Source organism: Balaenoptera acutorostrata, chromosome 19 (genome assembly GCF_949987535.1).
Source record: "Balaenoptera acutorostrata chromosome 19, mBalAcu1.1, whole genome shotgun sequence".
Lineage (NCBI taxonomy): Eukaryota > Metazoa > Chordata > Mammalia > Artiodactyla > Balaenopteridae > Balaenoptera > Balaenoptera acutorostrata.
This window is the reverse complement of record NC_080082.1, coordinates 14,161,535-14,184,515: the sequence shown is the minus strand read 5'-3', so window position 1 is coordinate 14,184,515 and position 22,981 is coordinate 14,161,535. Positions and strand designations below refer to the sequence as shown.

At 44.0% G+C, this 22,981-nt stretch overlaps 1 protein-coding gene across 1 annotated transcript in view; it reads left to right on the top strand.

The window, feature by feature from the left end:
* HYDIN (HYDIN axonemal central pair apparatus protein) overlaps positions 1 to 22,981 on the top strand; it is a 461,030-nt gene that overhangs the window by 374,056 nt on the left and 63,993 nt on the right. Inside the window, exons 49-59 of the mRNA XM_057534458.1 lie at positions 1,658 to 1,866; positions 2,062 to 2,244; positions 3,115 to 3,234; positions 5,980 to 6,139; positions 6,244 to 6,416; positions 7,365 to 7,563; positions 11,604 to 11,703; positions 13,151 to 13,250; positions 14,890 to 15,058; positions 15,577 to 15,815; positions 17,436 to 17,553. Of these exons, the coding sequence (XP_057390441.1) occupies positions 1,658 to 1,866; positions 2,062 to 2,244; positions 3,115 to 3,234; positions 5,980 to 6,139; positions 6,244 to 6,416; positions 7,365 to 7,563; positions 11,604 to 11,703; positions 13,151 to 13,250; positions 14,890 to 15,058; positions 15,577 to 15,815; positions 17,436 to 17,553 (1,770 nt within the window). The remainder of the gene's footprint in view (positions 1 to 1,657; positions 1,867 to 2,061; positions 2,245 to 3,114; positions 3,235 to 5,979; positions 6,140 to 6,243; positions 6,417 to 7,364; positions 7,564 to 11,603; positions 11,704 to 13,150; positions 13,251 to 14,889; positions 15,059 to 15,576; positions 15,816 to 17,435; positions 17,554 to 22,981) is intronic.

Genomic DNA, 22,981 nt, shown 5'->3' with positions numbered 1-22,981 from the left:
GTGGATGGTTTAGGGAACTTGTCGAATCACTCTGCAGCTCATCTGCAAGAAAAAGTAAGCAGCAAAACTAGCTCTTTCAAAGAGATATCAGAATGTATTGTGAAGCTAAGGTAATTCACACAGTGCATAAGAATACAAGAATCAACAGATACAAGTTAAGGCAGCACGCACCATGAGAGAAAGGACAGATTATTAAAGAAATTATATGGGGAAGATTGGATATTTTGGGAAAAGTTGCTTTTTAATCTCCTTGCCTGACATAATACAGTAAAATTAATTCCACCTGGACTAAAAATATAAGCGATCAAAATGAAATCATGTAAAAGTAGAAAATATATATTACATATACAATTAGTGGAATAACTCACAAAGGAAAAATAGATTTGACCGATAATATGCAGAATGCATGGATATTAAAAATTATGGAGGGGCTTTTTATTCCCAGAGGAGTATGGGGGCCCAAAGTTTGAATCTCCCCACACAGCCTGCTTTGTATAAACCATGCATGTCAGCAAAAAACAAATAAAATCACCAGCAAATAAGGTCACCTGTAGGCCTTGCCTACAGCTCAGTTAGGTAACAGAGAGCCCCAAACTTCTGTTTAATAAGTAAGTAGGAAATCAACATCTGAGGTCACAGCATTGGTGGGCAGGCCTTACTTGAGCAGAGTCCAATAAAAAAGATAAAGAAGAAAATATTGCCACCATCAGAGGTGACTATTACACCAACCTCTTTTCTGAAACTTGACCATTAAGAGGAAAGAGTTTAGCATTCTTTAACTTACGGTTTTAGGAGGAACTCTAGTTCATCTCCAATTGATGAAGGAAAGCGCTTCTTTCTAGAGGAATGGCAGCTAAAATTATAGGAAGAATGGTAGAATTTAAAAAGTACTGGTGTACCCAAGGACATAATTGCTTAAGGAGCGCCAGTGGACACCCACAGTGCTGGTTTGTCAGGGAACAAGACTCTCCCTCTGAGCCAGAGCACCACCCCACAGGTGACCGGCTGGTTGCAAAGGGGAAGGTCCACTTTGCCATGGCCAAGATCTGGCGGGCACCGCTGCAGCCACACAAACACACTTTGCGTCTGTAATCAGGGGTCAGCCTGACGTTATTTGTCTCCCGTCGTGATGGAGTGTGGTGTACACAGCATCATCTCTGAATCTAATCAAGCTTTTAAATCTAATTTTCAGTTTACATGAAATGCGGGAAATAAAGGAATAAGTTAAGTGACACTCTGAGAGTAGTTAGAAATTTTGCAGACTATGGCATATTCTGTAAGAATACAGATCTGGTCTCTGCCAGAAGTCAGTGTGATTGGGAGGGAGTGAGGGGTCTAGATTAAAAGATACTAAGGAAGTGCAACAACAAAATGCGATATAGGAACTTACTCCCTGCCAGCTTCAAGCGTCCTCTGGAGTTTTGGCCTCCTTCTCAGGGAATGGGGTGCCAAGGAAAGCACTAGACTCTCTCCACTCTACCTCTTCCCTTGTACCCTAGTGTCATAGGCTGGGCCCTGCTGCTCTAGGCAGCCTCCAGCCTCCTGAACCTGCAGCGCGGTCACCGCAGACTACAGGCATATGTCGTGGGCGTCTCTGTCTCCTGCTCCTGTGTTCATAAGATGAATGTTTAAGACCCGGTGCTCATTTTTAATTAAGACCCAGGAGGAGCAGACCACCTCATCTAAGGGGAGCAGACAGAAAACTAAAGAAAAAACAGATCAGACCCGCGAGACTCAGAAGGAGAAACGTCGCATGGCCTCCAACAGGAAGGGCCTTTCTGGGGGAACCTCTGGAACCATTGCTCCCCTGTCGGACGTAGAGCAGAACAACTTCTCTGGGCAGCATTCACAGGAGAAATTCCCCAGGTGGGCCTCAGAGCAACCCAGGGAGGGGAAGGGTGAAGCCCCAGATGGAGGGTGTGGCTGTCACAGCACCAGATGGGAGCAGGGCGGTCACGCCTATAACCCCAGCAGGACCGGACTCCTCCCAGACACCAATCCTGTCTTCTCTTGGCCCGAAGGAAGCGTTCTCACTTTAAAAGCCTGTGTGGTCATTTTCAGGCTGAACCATTTCCGGTGGATCGTACCAGCCAATGGTGAGGTGACATTGCGAGTGCACTTCTCTTCCAATGATCTTGGGATCTTTGACCAAACGTTTAACTTTGAGATCCTTGGAACTCACCGCCAATACCAGCTTTATTGCCGAGGTGTCTGCACTTACCCATACATTTGCCAAGACCCAAAGTAAGTGTACTTTGTTTTGAAAAGAAAAGGTTGACAGATAGATTTTCGTTTTCCCCCATGGTGCCCTGAACAAGGTGGCTCTGAATACAAATGTGGAACTGGGACAGCATCTCAGGCCCTCTTGTATTGGGCTCCAAAGTCTTGGACATTGACTAAGTCACAGGAATGATATGGTATCATGAGACTGAAATAAAGAGAAAGCTAATAGGAGTGAAGAGGGGGGGAAAAGTCTTCCTGTGACAAGTTAGTTTGCTTATTTAACTATATAGCAAATGTAAACCGATTTTATATTTACTGTAGGACTTTTTATCCTATAATATCCATATATGTGTGAATCTCCACAGGCAGGAGATTTTTCCCTGAGCTACCAAACACTGAGTCCCTTATGCACCACATAAAGGCACCTGACTGAGCAAGCTAGTGGGGCCTTTTATAGCTTGTCCACCGAGAGGAGCTTTTTTGCAGTTCTCACCAAGGGACCACGTTGGACAGAGAATTCAGAAGCTGGTTAAGATCCACCAGAACTAGTTTTCCATAGGGTTTCTCAGGACTTTTTCTAGCTGGGCACACTAGAACAGGAAATCCAGCTCAGCTCCATCATCAGCCCCATCAACTGATAAAGGATCCAGCTCACCCATCATCAGCGGTGAAAGACACCACTGGGAATCTTTTTTCTCAAGTTCAAACTGTACTATCTTCACTCGGGGTTGGGGGTGGGAGGGTACAGGAATAAAGGCTCGATAAATGTCCTCAAATTAAGAGTCGTTCTGTCTCCAGACACCTGGACCCTTTGCTGAACAAGAGTTCATGTATACATCATGTGGAGGCAATTCAGACAGCTCTCCTCTCCTCTTCCTCCCCTGTGTTCAGAGTGGTCTTCCCTCAGCAGAAGAGGGACATGAAGGCAAACGAGGTCATCTTTAAGAAGTATATTGTGAGCATGGAGAGGTTTTACTTCGGGCCACTGCTTTGTGGAAAATCAAGAGATAAGTAAGTGTTCCATTATTTCAAAGCAGATTTCAGACCCCTGGGTTGGACTCATGAATAGTACAAGCGGGGTTCCTATGGAGACGTAGCTTTTACTAACATTGCCTCAGTTAGCCGAGAACCACAAATCAGGAGAACTGGGTTCTTGTGCCCCAAGTTTCTGCTAAGGTCCCAAATGAACGGGGGTGCCATTTTCCCAGATGGGGAAGCCTGGAAGAAGACCAGGTTTTGGTAGGGGCAGGTAGGGTCAAGTGTGCACTTTGGGATATGTTAAGTTTGAGATGCTTGGGAGATACAGCCAGTAGCCATGTAAAGCAGGGCATAGTCTATACGGTTTTGGTTCTCAGAGGAGAGTCTATCTTCAAGACAACAAAAGCCACAGGTGTGGATGAGATCACCTAAGATGAGAGGCCACAGTAAGGAGAGAAGGACCATGGCTGGAGCCTCAAAGGACTCCACCACTCGCAAGAGGAGAGACCAGCAAAGAAGATAAGAAAGAGGGCCAGAGCTATTGGTGGAAACCGAGAAAGGGTGGTGTCATGGAGCCATGAGAAGAGGGTGTGGTCAGCTATGTTGATTGCTGCAGAGAGGGCGGAAAGATGAGAATATCAGCATCCACAGGGTTCAGCAACACGGAAGTCATAGGAGCCTCAGCAAGAGCCCTTTGCGGAGGGGTTTCTGAGGATGAAGCCCAGGTGAAGTGGGTTGAGGACTCAGTGGGAGGTGAGAGAATGGAGACAGAGTGTGGAGATAGCTCTTTGGGAAAGCTTGGCTGTGAAGGGAGATGGAGGGAGTTGAGGACGGGAGGGAGACGTGGAGTGCAGGGAAGGCTGTTCGTACGCTGTTGTTCTTATGATGTTTGGATGTCAAGGGGAAGTAGCGAGGAAGCGGCTAGAGTTTGCAGAGCACGTAAGGGCCATCAGTGGTGCAGCTCCCTGAAACAGCACAACGAGATGTGGAGATGATGGCCTTTGCCAGGAAGAGGGACCATCATCTCATGCTAGGTTGGAGGGAGGTGAGACGGCTTCAGGTGCAGGTAGGTTTACAGATTCGGCTGGCATGGTGAGGAGGTTCCCATGCAACTGTTTTCTCCATGATGAACGATGTGAGGGCATCCCTAACAGCGAGGCAAGTGGAAGGAAGTTTAAAATGTTGAGAAAATGGAGAAGGTATGAAACAGGTTTTGTGCAAAGTGGGAGAGGGAGAATATTAGAGAAATAGATTAAGATTATCAGGTAGAACCGGGGGCCCAGGTAAGGTCAGTGATCAGAAATATTTAGTAATACTAGTTTTTTCAGTTATATGTAAGTTTTTTAGTGTATAGGCAGGGAGGTGAGACCAAAAATAGAACCAGGGTCTCAACCATGTCTTAATTCAATCTAGCATTGATTGTGATAAGTAGAGAATGATTATTTCTATGCCTACTTGGTGAAACTAATGAGCCAACTTAGTTCTCCATTCCCTTCATAACCTCCAGTTTATTTCCTAAGGTGCTGGCCTAGTAGATGAAGGTGAAGGGTGTTGACTGTTGATGGAGAGGATCTTCAAAGCCCAGTAGAAGGACTTGGGCGAGAGAAGGAGTGGGAGTCAGGTTGATGGACATGATGTACAGAGCAGCCTGGAGGTCGGATTCAGGGAAACGATGGCCATTCAGAGAGGCGTGTATTCAGAGCAGCACTGGAATTAACCAGGATATGGGGCCAGATGGCGGGGATCCAGGAGGGCGATTACAGTGGTCCAGAAACAAGTATTATTCATCTATTCTTTTAAGTCTTACTGAGCCTCAATGTCCTCATCTGCAAAGTGGGAAAATAATAGCACCTACTGCACAGTTTTGGGAAGACTGAACTGGTTAGTACGCATGGAACTTTCAGCGGTGCTCAGTGGTGGTGATTACCAGCGAGGTGTGGAGGCCACCACCTCTCTGGCAGTTACACAGAGTGTAACACAAAGTCTCTCGGACTTTGATTTAGTCTCTGCAATGCCCTCTCCTTCCTTCCTCCATCTTAGCCTGTCCACAGAGCTTTTCAGACTGTCTCTGGGCACCAGTGGGTACTGTGGTGCCCTGCTTTCCTGACCTGTGCTATGACCTCCTGTGACGTGTGTGTTCATTAATCTTCCTTGTGCCTCCTGTGGGTCCTTTTCTGTTTGGTACCATTAACTGGGCAGCTTCCAGTGCTCCACTCCGTGGATCTCTCCGTAAGGCACTAGGGAACAGAAACAGCCTTGTAACAGTGAACAGCGACAATCCGTGTCGGAACAGTAGCATCCTGCGCAGGTGTGGGAGAAGGTGGTAAATGAGGTCATCTCTAAGACAGATAGGAAATAACAGGTTACTCAGATTATCATCTCTCCTGGAAGTATAAGCACTGGGAACGACAGAGCTACAGATTTTTCAGTCAGAAATCTTTGCAATAGTAATAACTACCATTGATCGGGTGTTTGATATCTGCAGCTGTCCTCAGAGCGTTAGGTGCACTATTTCATTTAATACTCATGGAAATCCTAAGGGATATTATCGTCCCATCTTAGAGATGAGGAGACCAAGGCTTGGGATGGGAGCGGGGGCTGGTCACGTCACAGCTCTAAGTCTTCACAACTACAAGGCTTGTGTTCCTAGCCTCCATGACGCTGCCTCTGTGTACCCACGTTATCCTTTGAAATTGCCTTATGCCTCACAATCTCCTTTTCCACCTGAATTCTCAGCCAGTCCTCACATCCACATCCCTAATGTTTGTTTGTTTCCAGGTACAAGTCATCCTTGTTCCCAGGAAACATGGAGACACTGACGATCCTGAACAGTTCCCCGATGGTCGTGGAGGTGTCCTTCTGCTTTCAGAACGATGTCAAAGCAAACACCTACTTCCTGGAGCCCGTCAACATGATTCTGAAACCCAGTGAGAAGCAGGTACAGTCACATGGATACAAGTCTACCAGGGCAGGGCTTTCTTGGGAAATTTGAGGCCTTGGTATCCTCGGTGTAAACGTACTTTGTTTTGACTCTCCCGTTAGAAGCTGAACGTTTGGGCCTACCCTACCGCAGTTGGTGTCTTTGAAGACAGCATTGTCTGCTGCATCAAGGAGAGCCCCAAGCCAGCCGTCTTCAAATTAAGCTGCCAGGGCGTCCGCCCAGAACTGGAGCTGGACCCCAGACAACTGCATTTTGACCGGCTCTTGCTGCACAGGTCAGAGTTCTGGGTGATACCAGGACCAGAATGACATTTAAAGAACATTTAGTTCTAAGGTGACCAGCTCATCCTGATTTGCTCGGGACTTGCTGGTTTTAGTATTTGAAGCCCTGCATCCTGGGAAACTTCTGGTCCTGTGCAAATCAGGATAGTTTAGTAACCTTCTGAGTTCTCAGGTTGTCACCTTGGGTTCAGTGAATGGACTTCAAAATGGTTAAGGACTCCCCTAAGATCAGCTGCCAAAGTGTGTGCACATTTGCATTTTTCTCAGAAGAAGGACTACCTTTTTCCAGATTTTCAGTTCATTACCCTAAAAGGTTAAGAATCTTGGTTCTGGGCTTCCCTGGTGGCGCAGTGGTTGAGAATCTGCCTGCCAATGCAGGGGACACGGGTTCGAGCCCTGGTCTGGGAGGATCCCATATGCCGCAGAGCAACTGGGCCCGTGAGCCACAGCTACTGAGCCTGCGCGTCTGGAGCCTGTGCTCTGCAATAGGAGAGGCCGCGATAATGAGAGGCCTGCGCACCGCGATGAAGAGTGGCTCCCGCTTGCTGCAACTGGAAAAAGCCCTCGCACAGAAACAAAGATCCAACACAGCCAAATAAATAAATAAATAAATAAATATTAAAAAAAAAAAAAAAAAAAAAAAAGAATCTTGGTTCTAGAAATTAGAGGACAAACACAGAACACTAGACCAAACCTAGAACTTACATAGTCATTCACTGGAATTGTATTACTCTAAATAGAGAATGTTTATTTCTGAGGAAGCTGGGAGAGACTATTGCTAATGTATCCTGCATTCCTTGATCATCACAGGTAGGCCCCATTCCCTGATAAATACTTATTAGTGAACTAGCAATAATAGAATAACCAGAGGTACTTTTTCTGACCTGCCATAATAAATCAAAATCATTTGAAACTGGCAAAATTTCTCTTGGTCTCTGCAGGAAAGACTTCAAGGTAGTTCTTCTCCGCAACATCACACTACTGCCCCTGGCCTGGAGGATCACCAGCCTGGAGCACCTGGGCGAAGATTTCACCGTGTCCGCAATGCAGGGGACCATAGCCCCCAAGGCTGAGCATAGCCTACAAGTGCACTTCCAACCCTCCAAACCCATCAACATCAAGAAGGCGATTCGCTTGGAGGTAAGGCTTCATACGTCTTCAGACTTGGTCACCAAAGTATGTACACACTGGGTTCCCTGACACACACACACCAACACACATACCCACCAAGCCAGGTCTCCATGTTACACGCTCCCATCTGATCCCCGTTTGACACCCCCCAACCCACAATATCCTGCTCTGCTTACAACTGTAAGCTCCGTAAAGGCAGTCTTGTTCATGGCTGATTTCCCAGTGCCAAGAACAGAGCACTCAATCAGTGCAGAGTGGATGAATGAGTGAATGAATGAATGGTGTTACTGTCCCTCGAGAAGCATTAGATTTCTGACTTAAGACCCCCAAACCCAGTCACCCCTCAGAGTCCTAACTCAGTAAACATCAGCCTCCGCCCAGTTGCTCCCAGCAGACACCCAGGAGTCATCCTTGATTCCTCCATTTTCCTGTTGGCCTCCCCCTCCATCCCAGTCCTCCAACAAGTCTTGACAATTCTGTCTCCCAGCGTATCTCCTGCCCATGCCCTTCCCTGTCTCCACTGCCACCACCACCCTCATGCAGGCCACTTGCTGTGTCGCTCACCTGGACTTCTGCAGAGGCTTCCTAGCCGGCTTCCCTCTTCCCACTCCCCGCAGATGTCCAGAGGGATCTTTACAATGTCAGTCAAATCAGGTCACTCCTTCCTAAAGCACTAGGCTGTCTTCCCATTGTACTAAGAATAAAGCCCAGGGTCTTCACCTACTTCTGCTTCTGAGTACCTGCTTGCCTCTGTATCCACATCAGGTTTTTCCTGCCTCGGGGCCCTGGCCTTGCAGCACCCCTGCCAGGAATGTTGTCCCTATGCTCTGTGGGGATTGGCTTCTGCCATAGGGTCTGCTCAACAGCACTGCCTCAGCTGGCTTTTCCTAATCATCCCACTGAGGAAACCTCATTATGTGCAATCGCTCACCCTGTCTTCTGTCCTTCAGAGCACCCACCCCATTCGGACATTATCCTGTTTCTTTCTTTACTTCCTTATGTGAACTCCACTGGAGCAAGATCTTGCCTGACTTGCTCATCATCTATATTAGTTTCCTAGGGCTGCTGTAACAAATGACCACAAATGAGTGGCTTGAAACAACAGGCATTTATTCTCTCACAGTTCTGGAGGCCAGAAATTCAAAATCAAGGTATCTGCAAGGCCATGCTCCCTCTAAAGGCTCTAGAGAATAACCCTTCCTTGCCTCTTCCAGCTTCTGGTGGCTCCAGATGTTCCTTGGCTTGTGGCTGCATCACTCCAATCTCTGCCTCAATCTTCGCATGGCCTTTCCCTCTGTCTGTGTCTTCTCCTCTTCTGTCTCTTATAAGGACACTGTCATTGAATTTAGGGCCCACCTGGATAATCCAAGATGATCTCTTCTAGAAATCTTTAACTTAATCACATCTGCAAAGACTCTTTTTCCAAATGAAGTCACATTCACAGGTTCCAGGGGTTAAGACATGGACATACCTTTTGGAGGCCATCATTCAACTCACTACCCCATCATATCCCCAGTGTCTAACACAGGCCTGGATGTAAAAGGCACTCAGTAAAATCTGTTGAATGAATGAACAAATGAATGAATGAATGAATGAATGTCACTGACTTTTGATGCTTGAGCTGATAATGCAACAATCAAGAAGTCACCCACAGAAGTTAACACACCATTGTAAAGCAATTATACTCTAATAAAGATGTTAAAAAAAATAAAAAAATTAAAATTTAAAAATTTAAAAATTAAAAAAAAGAAGTCACCCAAGCTTCTCTTTGAATACCCCCAGGGATAGAAGACTTACCAAGTATCTCCAAGGAACCTGATCTTCCTTTGAACATGTCTGACTGTTAATGCCTTGTTGGGTTGCACTCAGGTTTCTCCCTGTAGTTTACACACATTAATCCTGTTTCTACTTTTTGGGGCCAGTCAATGGATCTAATTAATCTGTCTTATCACCTACCCCTGACAGCCCTTCATATAGCTGAAAACAGATATTGATAGATTCGTTCAATCCACAAATGTATATGAATCCCAGAGGTGACAGTCAGCATTTTTAACACCAGTCTCTACACAGACAGGGATCTCTGCACAGTGAATCCAGGCCACACAGCAGGTGTAGGGTCCCAGCTGTGCCAGCTTCATCCTTTAGTTAATGGATCATGGCGAGCCCAGGGCTTCCCGTGGTGAAGCGTGAGGGTGCAGGAGGCAAGCATCAAAGGGACACTTGGAGAAGTCATCATGACAGCTGTTTATCAACTGGTATGGAAACATTTGTGTAATTTAACAACTGACATCACATTCCTATATGTTCCAACCAAAGCAGACATAGTGGATCTCCCCTCAGGCCCCCAAAGTGGTCTAAGGCTTCCCTTCCCCAGGTTACATTCCTTCAACATCTACACGAGGAAATGCCTTGCTTTCTGGTCCCTTTGAAAAGCGCTCTGGTGAACTCTAATTGATTTTTGCACCTCTTAAATTTTCCTTCTTATTTTCCTCAATTACAAAATTTAATTGCCCCCCACTCCCAAGCAGGGAAGCAAAGGAAATAGAATGCTCTGGGTACTTGGTATCTATCAGTAGAAAAGAACTATATAAATTCTGGATCTGATAAACCAAGTTCTTTGTCTTATTTTTCCCTCCTGCTGCCAGCCCTTCTTGTCATCTCTGTCAGAGTTTGAGCATCAAAAGAAAGAAGGTAAACTTAAGCAGTCAAATTTGCTCTGTGAAACACTGGCAAAATGCTTGATAAAAGATAAGATGGAAACTCTGCATTAAAACTTGTTTGGTGACAGCTACAGATTTCCCCGTTGGCACCTAAAACACAAGCAATGGGGAGCTGGTAACTTAGTTTTTCAAATTGAGGCTTCAGCAGAGAGGCAGGTGGTGTCCAGGCGGATGCAGGAGGGCCACACCCACACCCCAAGTGGCTCTTCCCCTTGACACACAGACCCTTTATTGCCCATCATTAGTCTCAAGAGTCAACAGTTGGATCCAGCTGACAGCTGATACCAGTTCAGATGTTCTTCAGGAGAGTGAGGGAGGTACTACCACCAGGGATGACAGCAGAAGGGACAGGGAGACGCTGGAGGCTAGGAGTCTTGCTTTTTTTTTTTTTTTTTAACATTTCCAATAGTAATGATGCTCATTTATTTAAAATCTGAAATTTCCAAAAGAGAAACATTAAACGCTTATTTTATATGAAAAATCTAGCACTTATTTTTTTTTTTTTTAATTTTTATTTATTTATTTATTTATTTATTTATTTTTGGCTGTGCTGGGTCTTCGGTTCGTGCGAGGGCTTTCTCTAGTTGCGGCAAGTGGGGGCCACTCTTCATCGCGGTGCGGGGACCGCTCTTCATCGCGGTGCGCGGGCCTTTCACTATCGCGGCCCCTCCCGTTGCGGGGCACAGGCTCCAGACGCGCAGGCTCAGCAGCTGTGGCTCACGGGCCCAGCTGCTCCATGGCATGTGGGATCTTCCCAGACCAGGGCTCGAACCCGTGTCTCCTGCATTAGCAGGCAGATTCTCAACCACTGCGCCACCAGGGAAGCCCTAGCACTTATTTTATATGAAAAATCTGACTCATAGGTTGAATCAGAGACAAAGAACAGAATGGTTCAGATTTATAAAACTAGTAAAGCAAGGATAATTTAGAATATAAAAGTTTTTCATTTCAACTGTCAGAAAAATGCTCTCCAGGTTTATTTGACTTGAAAGTTCAAAGAACACTTTCCTGCAATGTATACTCACAACCCAAACTTCAGTAAGGTAGTGACAATCATGCAAATAATTGAAACCCAGTAAGTGGACAGGATGGAAAATGCAGTCCCATTTCCCCATCTTTTTATTGATTGTCTACACCAACCTTCCCCAAAGGGTGTTAGGAAGAACACTCATCCTACCAAATGTTCAGTGAAAACAAAAGCTAAACACATTTCAAAAATGTTCCTTACCATAGCCCCTTCTTCATGATCCCTCCTGCGTGTTCCATAGTTCAGGCTCCAAGCACCTTGTGGGTCTTGCTTTTACAAAAGAACTTCTCTTACCCCGACAGGTTTTAGACGCAGACAACCTCGTTGGTGTCGTTCAGTTTGAAAACATCCTGATCTTTGCTGAGTCCTACGACGTTGCCTTGGACATCACCTTCCCCAAAGGTCTGTTGACCCCTTCAAGGAAAGGGTGTTTAGAGGTCACATCTTTTAGGCAGTATGCTTCTTGTGTAGAGAAAGATCAGTGGTTGTTGGGGAGAGAGGTGGAATTTAGGTAAATAGTAATCACGCAAGTTCAAGTGATGTTAGCAGTGTTACTATGAATCTTAATTTCTCCAACGGGAGACAACAAGGCGTGGTCAAAATATAAAATTTGCAGAGCTCTCTTCTGAACAGTCACCTGAGAGTGAGCTCTTATCTGCCTGCCTGTGTTGCTTTTCTATCACTGCGCTAACAAATTACCACAAACTTTATGGCTTAAAACAATACGTATTTATTATCTTACAGTTCTTTAGGTCAGCAGTCCAAAATGGATCTCACTGGGCTAAAAGCAAAGTGTTGGCAGGGCTGCGTCCCCTTCTGGAGCCTCTGGGGGCGAACCCATTTCCTTGCCTTCTCCACCTTCTGGAAGCCACACACGTCCCTCAGCTCATGGTCCCCTTCCTCCATCTTCAAAGCCAGCAATGTTGGGTCAGGTCCTTCTCACGCTGCCATCTCTCTGGTTCTCCCTCTTCTACTTTTAAGGACCTTTGTGATTACTTGGGGCCCACCCAGAGAATCCAGTATAATCTCCATTATTTTAAAGTCACATGATTAGCAATCTTAATTCCATCTAATACCGTAATTCCCCTTCGCCATGTAGGCTAGCATATTTACAGGTTCCAGGGACTAGGACGTGGACATCTTGCAGGGGCAGGAGAGGGGGTGGTGCAGGGCATTATTCTGCCTACCACACTGCACCAACACCCAGGTTAGGGCCCTCCTTCCTCTGATAGTTTTCCTACTCGGCAAGACTTGTAGAATGTTAAAGCTACATATTTGCCTAGGTGTCATTAGTCTTATGTACAAAAACACTTACTGCAGCATTATTTATAATAATGGAAGATTAGGAATACCCTAAATGTCTATCTATAATGGAATATTATTATTGTAGGAATAATATTTGTAAATTATGAAACAGCCATATTATGGTATATTATACAGCCATTAAAATCACACTTATGGGGAGGTTTTAATTGTTTGGGGAAATGTTTATGACGTAATGCAAAGTATAACAATACAGATGTATACGTTATATCCCAATTCTGAATATTATACACATGATTCAAAAATTTTTTTCAACACTGGGAGTTTTAGCTAATGAGAGACATGAAAGGAAGAACAGTGATCCTAGGATAGAAGCCAGAGGGAGCCCCCCCATTGAACTGGGCGCAAGAGCATTGTCTGTTGTTTGTTTACTAAGGCTCAATTACAAGAGGCTTTTCTAGGCTCAGTGTTTTCAGAAAACAGATTCTCTGAAATTGTCGCCATGGATTTTCCGTGTGAACTTCAACCGGAAGCTCCCATGCCCACTCATCCCACCCCTCCCCACCCTGGCCCCTGGCTTCTGCAGGAGCTGAAGGAGGCCTCGATTTTGGGATTGTGAGGGTCATGGAGGAGGTGAAGCAGCCCCTGCAACTGAAGAACCGTGGGAAATACGAGGTCACGTTCAGGTAACCTAAAAATCATCCAGCATGTGGTCATCCACGTCCACTCATGGCAAGAAGTGTGTTGCCTGAGAGATTTTTTTAAAAAGCCGATCAGGGAAATCATAAGAACCATCTCTGCTGTTAGCTCCTCTTGGCTCCAGATGACTAGAATCCCAGCTGCTCTACAGCCTGGAGCCACAGGGGTCTGGGGGTGGGGGGAGCGCCTCGGGGGGGAGGTTGGGAGGAGGAGATACTGGGGTGAGGGATGGTCTTAGGGGTGGAGTGAGAGACCGGAGATGGCGGCCCTGGCCTTGAGCCATCCTGCCCTCCTTTCAGCTCCTCTCTGTTTCATAAGTTGGCGGTCTACATAGGATTTCATGGTAAGACCTAGGGATTTTCCAGTTTTCTTTTTTAATTTTAAGAACTACTGTATTATAGACTCCAAGTGGCGGCCTGGTGGAATAGAGCTCCAGCTTGTGCTCATCCTTGAGATTAAAAATGAAACACTAAATAAGGGAGATTCCTCAGAGAGGCAAGAGTGACGCTGGGTGCAGGGAGGGAGGAGGTCCCCCAGGCAGTGCCAGCACCTATGGCCAATCGACTTTATGGAAGGTCATCCTTCCCCCAGAAGAATTCAGAGTTGATGAAGGGACTTCCCCCTGGCAGACTTGGAGGCATTCAGTGTATTCATGATAATTTCGCTTTAGTTCAAAGATTGCCGAAATTAGAGCAGTCCCACCTCAATACTACCGTTCCTTAGAACCCTAAATTGAAATAAATAAATATAAATAAAAGCTAAACAAACCTAGAAGAAAGCCACAGTCACTTTGGAATTAGTGCTGAATGGAATCCTGCCCGCTGTGAGTTTTTTTTTAGATTATGACGGGTGTTAACTCTGCTCTTTTAGGCTTCATGGAACAGAGTCACCCTCGGGTTGGAGTAAGTGATCAGGGTTCACTGAAGGGATGTGCAAGGGAGGGAGGAAGCACAGGCACCATGCACACAGCAAGGAAGGGCCAGGTCTCCTGGAACCCACTGGGGATAACATGTGGGTCCCCACGGCAACTCCGGGTGTCTCGCCTCAGCTTCAGTTTCTTGCTCCAGCCCCAGTCCCCCTGGCATCTCATGAGTCAGCTTTTCTCTGTGACCCCTCACCTCACCTGCATTGGGCCGTGGCCTCACTTCTGAACACCTCTGTTGCATGACTTCTGCCCCCGCCCTTTCTCTCCTTCCTTAGATCCTCTGGCTTCTGTATCACTGTTCTCTCTATGTGTGCTGCATTCAGTCTCAGAGCGGGGAGGGAGGAAGGAAGGGGGACAAAGAGAGAGAGGGAGACAGAGAGACAAGGAGGGAGAGAAATGAATTGATTTAGTTGGTCCTTATCCAGCATCACGTGTTCCTATTAGACACAGCTCTCCTGCAAGGACCCCTCTTGACCGCAGGCTAGAGATGGCTGTCTTTGCCTCAAGCACCAGTGCTTGGCCTGGTCAATCCTGGCTAAGGAGGGGTGGTCACAGAGTACGAAGCACAGTGAACACTGCTACGCATAGTGGTTAAACAGGGCTGGGGACGTGGCAGGCACTTAACAGTCTAGAGTCTCATCTCTAGTGCCTTGGGTTCCCTAGATAATGACTAAAACTGACTTTTTATTCTTGTCTCTCAGCTTTTCTGTGGACTCCTTAGGGATTTCAGCAAACAATATAAGTTCCATGATCTCAGTCCAACCCAAGAAGGGCTCACTGACCACAACGGAAAAACCCACAAATGTCCAGGTGCTCTTCCATGCAAAAAAGGAAGTGAAGATCGAGCACCAGCCACTTCTGCGCTGTCAGGTAAGCGAGCTCAAAGGGAGGACTCACACGGTGGCAGGCTCGTGGGACTCACGCCGAAAGGAAGCGTACGCAGTCTAACCCGTGCTCCAGGAGGGGAGAGGGAGTGCTGGCCTGGTGGCAACCAGAGAGGATACACCAGGGCTTAGGGAACTACAGGCGCGGGTAGGTCGGGTGGGAGGTATGCAGAGTCATCAGAAATTGACAACCCCAGAGCAGAAATGTGGCCCCTGGTCTTCGGAAGAGACCAGACCAGAGACAGGGAAACTGAGTTTCAAGTGCAAAAGAAGAGAAGGGAAGTGAAAATGGGAGGCACACGTGGTGCATGTTGACCCATGGCTGGTACACGGTAAGTTTTATGTCCGCATTTACTCGTATTGATGATGCAGTAATATAAAGAGAACGATATAGAGAACTTGGCTTCATGTCAATGAAGAAAATACGGAATGAAGTGGACAGTCATGGAAATTCCGGAGTTATGCTGGTGGCTGACATCTTCCCAATCCTTTTTCCCTTTCTAGATTATTGAGCCCAATATCTCAGAAGGAGGTGAAATCATTGCCAGCATCCCAATTAAGTTTTCTGTGAATGCCGTGTTCTCCAAGTACAACATCAGCCCCTCCTCCATCATCAACTTCGGGGCTTTGATCTGTGGCACGCGTAAAAGCTCCTCCTTCACCATAGAAAATCAAGGTGTAATCGACTTCAAATACACCCTTTATAGGCTGACAAGGGAGAGCTCCCTTCATCAAAAGAAAGTGTAAGACAAGTATTTTCTTAACTCACACCATTCCCTGGTTAATTAGTGCTTTATATTTTACAATGAGCTTTCATATAGTTTATCTAAATTCACCCCCAATCCCCTTTTGTGGGTAAGGTTACTAAGGTTTAGAAGTGACTCATCCGAGATTACGGAAGAAAGCATCAGTGGATCTCAGTTCTGAATCCACATGTCTGACTCCAAACTTCCCATGCTTTCTAACTGCTGTCCAATATATGATACATTTTAATTGAACAAATGTAAAATCTTCTGCATGGGACTGTGTCTGTTGTCCTGGTACTCCTAGTGTGCTACATTACTTACCAGTAAGTCATTGTCCTATCTGTCATTCTGTAGGATTTATAACAGCAAGCTAAATCAAAAGAAATCATAGCTGTGCTTCATGATGGGGGATGGCAAAGGGTACCCTGGAAATTTGGACTAGAGAAAGCCTGGTGAGGCCTTCTTTCCTGGGACTGTTTTTACCTTCTCCCCATGAAGACACTTTATCACAACAGCTAACTTAATAATTGTTCCAACAGTAAAACTCTGTATTCTTCAAAAGGTGGCTATCAATCAATTAATCAAAACAATTTACCTTTCTGAGTGCTTTTGGCTTTTATTTGTCATATTCTTTTTTGACAAATTAGGGTTGGTTTTTTACCAGTTCCCAGGTACTTTGTCTTGACTTTCAAATGAATTGACTTTCTAAATAATTAGTAATTTAAGATTGACTTTCTAATTAATTGTTTTAAATCAGACATACAGCTTTACATTGTTTGTAATTGTTTTATATTTTTGTCGATCTCCTCTTCCATTTTGGCAAAGTTTGAACATATTAAGACATTTTTAATTAAACTGTCTAAAGTCTCTTTCTTCCAAATCTAATTTCAACCTAATTTTTTATTACTTATTTTATAATTTAATAATGTTTATTTATAGATATTATAATTTTGTTTTGCTTTAAATTGGTTTAAATTTTAATTTATTTTTCATCTTAGCATACACAAATTCACGCAAAGCACTCAAACTCCAGTTGTTCTGGTCATTCAGCAAGTGAATGCTCAAATATATAAAACTCTCAAAAGTTTAAAATTGTACCTCAAATACATTTGAATATTTTAGGTGAACTGGCCTCTAAAAAACCAATTATTGGGTAAACTAGTTTCGAGTGAAGTGAACACCTACCAAAACCTGTGTTTGTGCTATTGTTTACACTAAGTCTTAAAAACACCGTGACTCTAAATGTGAAGAAGAGAGACAGAATTTAATCTATTTGCCATTGCGCTTTTTAAGTGATAAAAGATTTGACGTCTACAAATAATTTCCATACACAACTTTCCAGTGAACTCAAGTAAACATTTAAAACTATTATTTACTTGCAGTAGTCTTTAATGTCCTTATGAATCATATTTAATAAGTATAATTTCTGCATACTTTTTTCACAACTCTTAAATGAGTTTGGCTGATAATGAATAAGCTGACTCTGCTCTCCAATGCCCTCTTGGGCAAGGAAAGGCCCTTTCCTCATTCCAAGGAGGAGGGACCTTGCAAGCAGACAGGCAGGTGGTATTTAATGACCATCCCAACCTGAGGGTATACTCTTGCTTCTTTAATCAGCGTCAGCCATGTTAGACATGCAAGATCCCGGGAAAGCGAGAGCTTCTACAAGACTGGACCTTCTAAGGCAACCAAGTTCTCTGACTCTGTTCAGAAAGAAGTGAATGTCACAAACCAGGTGAGCACCCTTTTCCTTTTTCACGGAAACCCCTGTGTTCTAGCAACAGAAACCTGCCAACTAGTTCTAGCAACAAATACCTCCCTAAGATAGCAGGATTTGAATTTTGAATATTCCTACTATGGCAGGAATATTAAATAGTTATAATGAAATATCACTTTCATCTTGATATAAGGAGTTATGGCTTTTAATTTGGATATCCTCTTTTCTTTAAAACCTTCATTGGCTCCTCATTCCTTTGAAATTAGTTTCTACTCTTCATAAGTATTTCAATCAAGAATCATTTGTTGATATGAAATAGAAGCCCATTCAGATTGGCTTAAATAAAAGGAGATTTGAAGACTTTTACATCTGGTAAGATGAAGTAGACATCTTTTTCCCTAGTCTTCCAACTAAGTACAACTAAAAACCTGGACATTATGTATAAAACAAACATAGAAGACTGAAAAATGGAGAGAAAAAAATCACACCAGCTAGGGTCCTTGGGACCCAATAAACATCACAGTGATGAGTTCCCTGAGATTTCTTTTTACTTCGTATATCCTAGATCAGGTGCTGAGGGAGCCAGCAATCCAGAAACATCAACAAGCACGGACCAAAAAAGGCCCCAACAAAAGCCTTCTCCCACTAGCCAAAGGACCGGGAAAAGGTAGCCTAGCAAGACAGAAAACTTTCAGATAAGAACTGTAATATTACAGTCAAACATGACAGAGAAATCTGTGGTCCTACCCCACATATATCAAGCAAAGGCCAGTGGGGAGCCTAGACTTCTCACTCAATCCAGGCTATAATGAGGTGCCCTGACCCCCTGCCAAAGTGATGTCCAAGAACACTCAGTAGGGAGCCAGACATTCATTACCCACCATCACCTCCACCATTGTCAATGGCAACACCACATGGGGAGCCTTGACTTCCACTCCAACCCAGTGGTAATGAAACATCCTTCTCATCCCCCCAGGGGACCTCCTACCCCATGGAATCAGCAGAACAGTAATGAGACACTCTTACCCCTCCCCACAAGGGAAATATTAGTCAAAGACTAGTGGGGAACTGGAACTCCCACCCTAAGAAGTCCGAGTGGAGAATCTGGACTACTATCCCCTCCTGGCAGTAACAAGGCAGTGTTCACCCCCTCCCCTGCCAGAGTGGTGTCAGAGAAAGCCAGCTCAAACAGAAGTTAAATAAGATCCAGAGTCTCATAATATAATACCCAAAATGTCCAGGTTTCAACTGAAAATCACTCAGCATACCAAGAACCTGGAAGATCTCAAACTAAATGAAAATAGATAAGCAATAGATGCCGACACCGAGATGACCAAGATGTTAGAATTATCTGACAAAGATGTTAAAGCAACCAACATAATGCTTCAAAAAGCCATTACAAATATGCTTGGAAGAAATAAAAATATAGTAAGTCTCAGCCAAGAAAGAGAAAATATAAAGAAGAACCAAATGGATATTTTGGAATTGTAAAAAATGAATCACCAAAATTTAAAACTCAATGGATGGGGCTTCCCTGGTGGCGCAGTGGTTGAGAATCTGCCTGCTAATGCAGGGGACACGAGTTCGAGCCCTGGTCTGGGAAGATCCCACATGCCGCAGAGCAGCTGGGCCCCTGAGCCACAATTACTGAGCCTGCGCGTCTGGAGCCTGTGCTCCGCAACAAGAGAGGCCGCGATAGTGAGAGGCCCGCGCACCGCGATGAAGAGTGGCCCCCGCTTGCCTCAACTAGAGAAAGCCCTCGCACAGAAACGAAGACCCAACACAGCCATAAATAAATTAATTAATTAATTAATTAATTTAAAAAAAAAACCTCAATGGATGGATTCAACAACAGAATGGAGGAAACAAGAGAAAGACTCAGTGAACTTGAAGCCAGAAAAATAAAAATTCCTGTGTCTGTTTCCTATTGCTCCCATAACAAATTACCTCAAACTTAGTGGCTTAAAGCAATACAAATTGTTTCTCTTGTTTAAATTGTTCTGTAGGTCAGAAGTCTGACACAGGTCTCACTGGGTTAAAGTCAAGGTATTGGCAAGATACCTGCATTCTTTTCTAGAGACTTTAGGAGAGAATCCACTTTCTTCCCTTTCCAGTGTTCTAGAGGATACCTGCATTCCTTGGTTCATGATTCCCTTCCTCCATCTTCAAAACCAACAATGGTGGATCAGGTCCTTCTCATATCACATTACTCCAGCCTCTTCCATAGTCACATCTCCCTCTAACTCTCTTATGTCTGCTTCTTCCATTTCTAAGGACTCTTGTGATTACATTGGGCCGAGGATAGTACAGGATACTATCCCCATCTCAAGGTTCTTAATTCAATCATATCAACAAAGTCCCTTTGCCATGTAAGGTAATATATTCACAGGTTCCAGGGATCAGGATGTTGACATCTTTACAAGAGGTGTCCAATCTTAGGTGTCTTAAGATGCCCAATCTAAAGAAAAAGAGAAAATAGACTGTTTTGAGTCTACTGAAAGTCTGTTTAGTCTAATGGGAAAAAAATGAAACAGACCCTCAGGGACCTGTGGAACTATAACAAAAAATCTAACAACCCTGTCATCAGAGTTCCAGAAAGAGGTAAGAAATAGGTAGGGCTGCAGAGCAAGCCAGCGTTTGCTATTAACTTAAACCAGTATTAGTATTAGTCGGGGTCTGTTATTGTCATGGTAACAGGCAACCCTAAAAGTTATCAATAGCTTTAAACAACAAAATTCTATTCATATTTCTCACTAATGTCTATGGGGGAGGAAGGAGGACACTGCTCTGGGTTGCCCTTACGCTCAGACCCAGGCTTTTGGGTTGCCATGGCAGACAGAAAGGGAAAGTGTGATAAATTATACATTGTCGGGGCTTCCCTGGTGGCGCAGTGGTTGAGAATCTGCCTGCCAATGCAGGGGACACGGGTTCGAGCCCTGGTCTGGGAGGATCCCACATGCCGCGGAGCGACTGGGCCCGTGAGCCACAACTGCTGAGCCTGAGCGTCTGGAGCCTCTGCTCCGCAACAAGAGAGGCCGCGATAGTGACAGGCCCGCGCACCGTGATGAAGAGTGGCCCCCACTCGCCGCAACTGGAGAAAGCCCTCGCACAGAAACGAAGACCCAACACAGCCAAAAATAAACATAATAAATAAATAATAAATAAAAATTAAAAAAAAAAATTATACGTTGTCTGTTAAAATTACCTCTTGAAAGTGACACCCTTTACTTCCGCTTACAATTCATTGACTAAAGAAGTCACATGGTTTAATGTAATAACCATGTGTTCAAAAAAAGAGCTAAAAATATATGATGAACAGCACTAATTAAAATTTATCAAAAGATGTAGCAGTACTCTTTCTTATTTTGCTTCAAGCAGGGGTTCCTTCCCTGTAGTGCAGGGCCTCCCAGGACTACTGGGTGATGAGTGACACAGAGAATAGAAGCATTCTATTTTTTATGTCACTTTGGAGAGGCTTTATTTTGTGCTACTTTCCCAAAGTAGTTACAACTTTGGGACGCTCTCCATGCTTCCTCCTCTTCCTCTTTCTTCTTTTCTTCCTTCCTTCCTCTCTGCTCTACTTCTCCACTCTTACCTCCAGAAAGAAAGTGTACTGTATTAAAGAGGGGAATGTATTAGTAATTACACTACTTAGTTGCTTAATAGTTCAAGAAATAACCTTTATTGGGTTACAGTGTTTGTAGAGCTATAATAATGTAAAATTTGTATTCTATGTTATTAGAAATATACTACATTAGTGCATTTGAGAGAATAAGGTCAGAAAGTCCCTGTATAGACACAGGTTGGGTAAGGAGGAGGTGCTCGTGGATGGCTGTTTACATTCTGGCTACTACTTCACCAGTGAAGTAAGGGAAGAACACAGTTGGCATTCAAGCAAGTGGAGCAGAGGATTCAGCCCAAACTCTGTTACAAAGTCTCCACTTAGTTTAAGGATATTATAATGTCCTTATAGGATATATGTATATATAATACAGAGGATGTATAATATGCTATTTTAAAAGCATATGCAAATGAAGAAAAATGATAACTGGTCATCGAGCAATGGTGGACTAGCTAATTCTACCCTGGAGAAAAGTCTGATGGAATTCGTGGTGGTGGTGGGGTCAGGGTGGGGGATACTGGAAGGAGAGAAAGAAGGAGTGAGATTCTTTGGAGAAGGGTTAGGAGCCAAACTAGGAAGACATATTTGGGGAGAGTTGAGCATGCTGCCTCTCTTCCCTTTGGTGGGACTGATCAGCCTGAATAAACCTGGTACGTTGCCTCCTCCATCTCATCTCTTTGCATAAATGGAAAGCAACCATAGATGTAGGCTTTTCCTTGTGAATCTCTCATTTAGTGTTTCGTTTTGTTTAATACTGGAGTATGGTTGATTTGCAATGTTGTGTTGGTTTCGGTGTGCGGCAAGGTGATTTGGTTGTACATACACGTGTGTCTGTTCTTTTCTGGATTCTTTTCCCATGTAGGTTATTGGAGAGTATTGAGTGGAGTTCCCTGTGCTATGCAGTGGGTCCTTGTTGATTATCTATTTTATTCATTTAGTGTTTTTTTAGCGTTACAAAAGGAAAATAGTCTTTTCTTACTCCTGTTGAAAAGTAAAATATTGATAGAAAGAAGCATAAACAATGCCTAATCCCATCACCCTGAGTTAGTTACTGATAATATTTGGCATATGTGCACAACTGAGGTAATATATTAATAACTTTATACTATTTTTTCACCTACCTTTCTCATAAGCATTTTCCGAAGTCATTAAAACCTTTCATAAATATAATTTTGATTCCTATGAAATGTCCTATCATGTGAATGTACAAAAATATTTCCTTATTTTTATTTTGTGTAAAATAATTCAGAATAAACCTCTACAAAGCTGTTTTGTTTTCAGAGAATGGAAATTCATGTTTGTCCTAAAACATAACTAATAACTTAAATCCACAAATAAATAAAGATGACACCAAAAAAACAAATAAATAAATAAAAAGGAAAGAAAAGAAAAGGAAAAGAAATAGGTAGGGTTGAAAAGCTACTCAAGGAAAAAAATGGCTAAAAGCTTCCCACATTTGGCAAAATATTTAAACCTACAAATACAAGAATCTGGGAAAATCTCAAACAGGACAAACCCAAAGAAATCCACACCAACACACATCATAGTCAAATTTCTAAAAACTAAAGACAAAAAATCTTGAAAGCAATGAGGGAGGACTGACTCCTTACATACTTACATATAGGGGGGAAACTATTTAAAGGACAGCAGATTTCTTACCAAAAACCATAGAGGCCAAAAGGAAATGGCACAACGTTTTGCAAGTGCGGAAAGCAAATCACTGTGAACCCGGAATCTTATATCCAGCAAAGATATCCCTCAGAAATGAATGGAAAATCAAAATATTCTCAGATGAAGGAAAACTAAAATAATTTGTCACCAGCA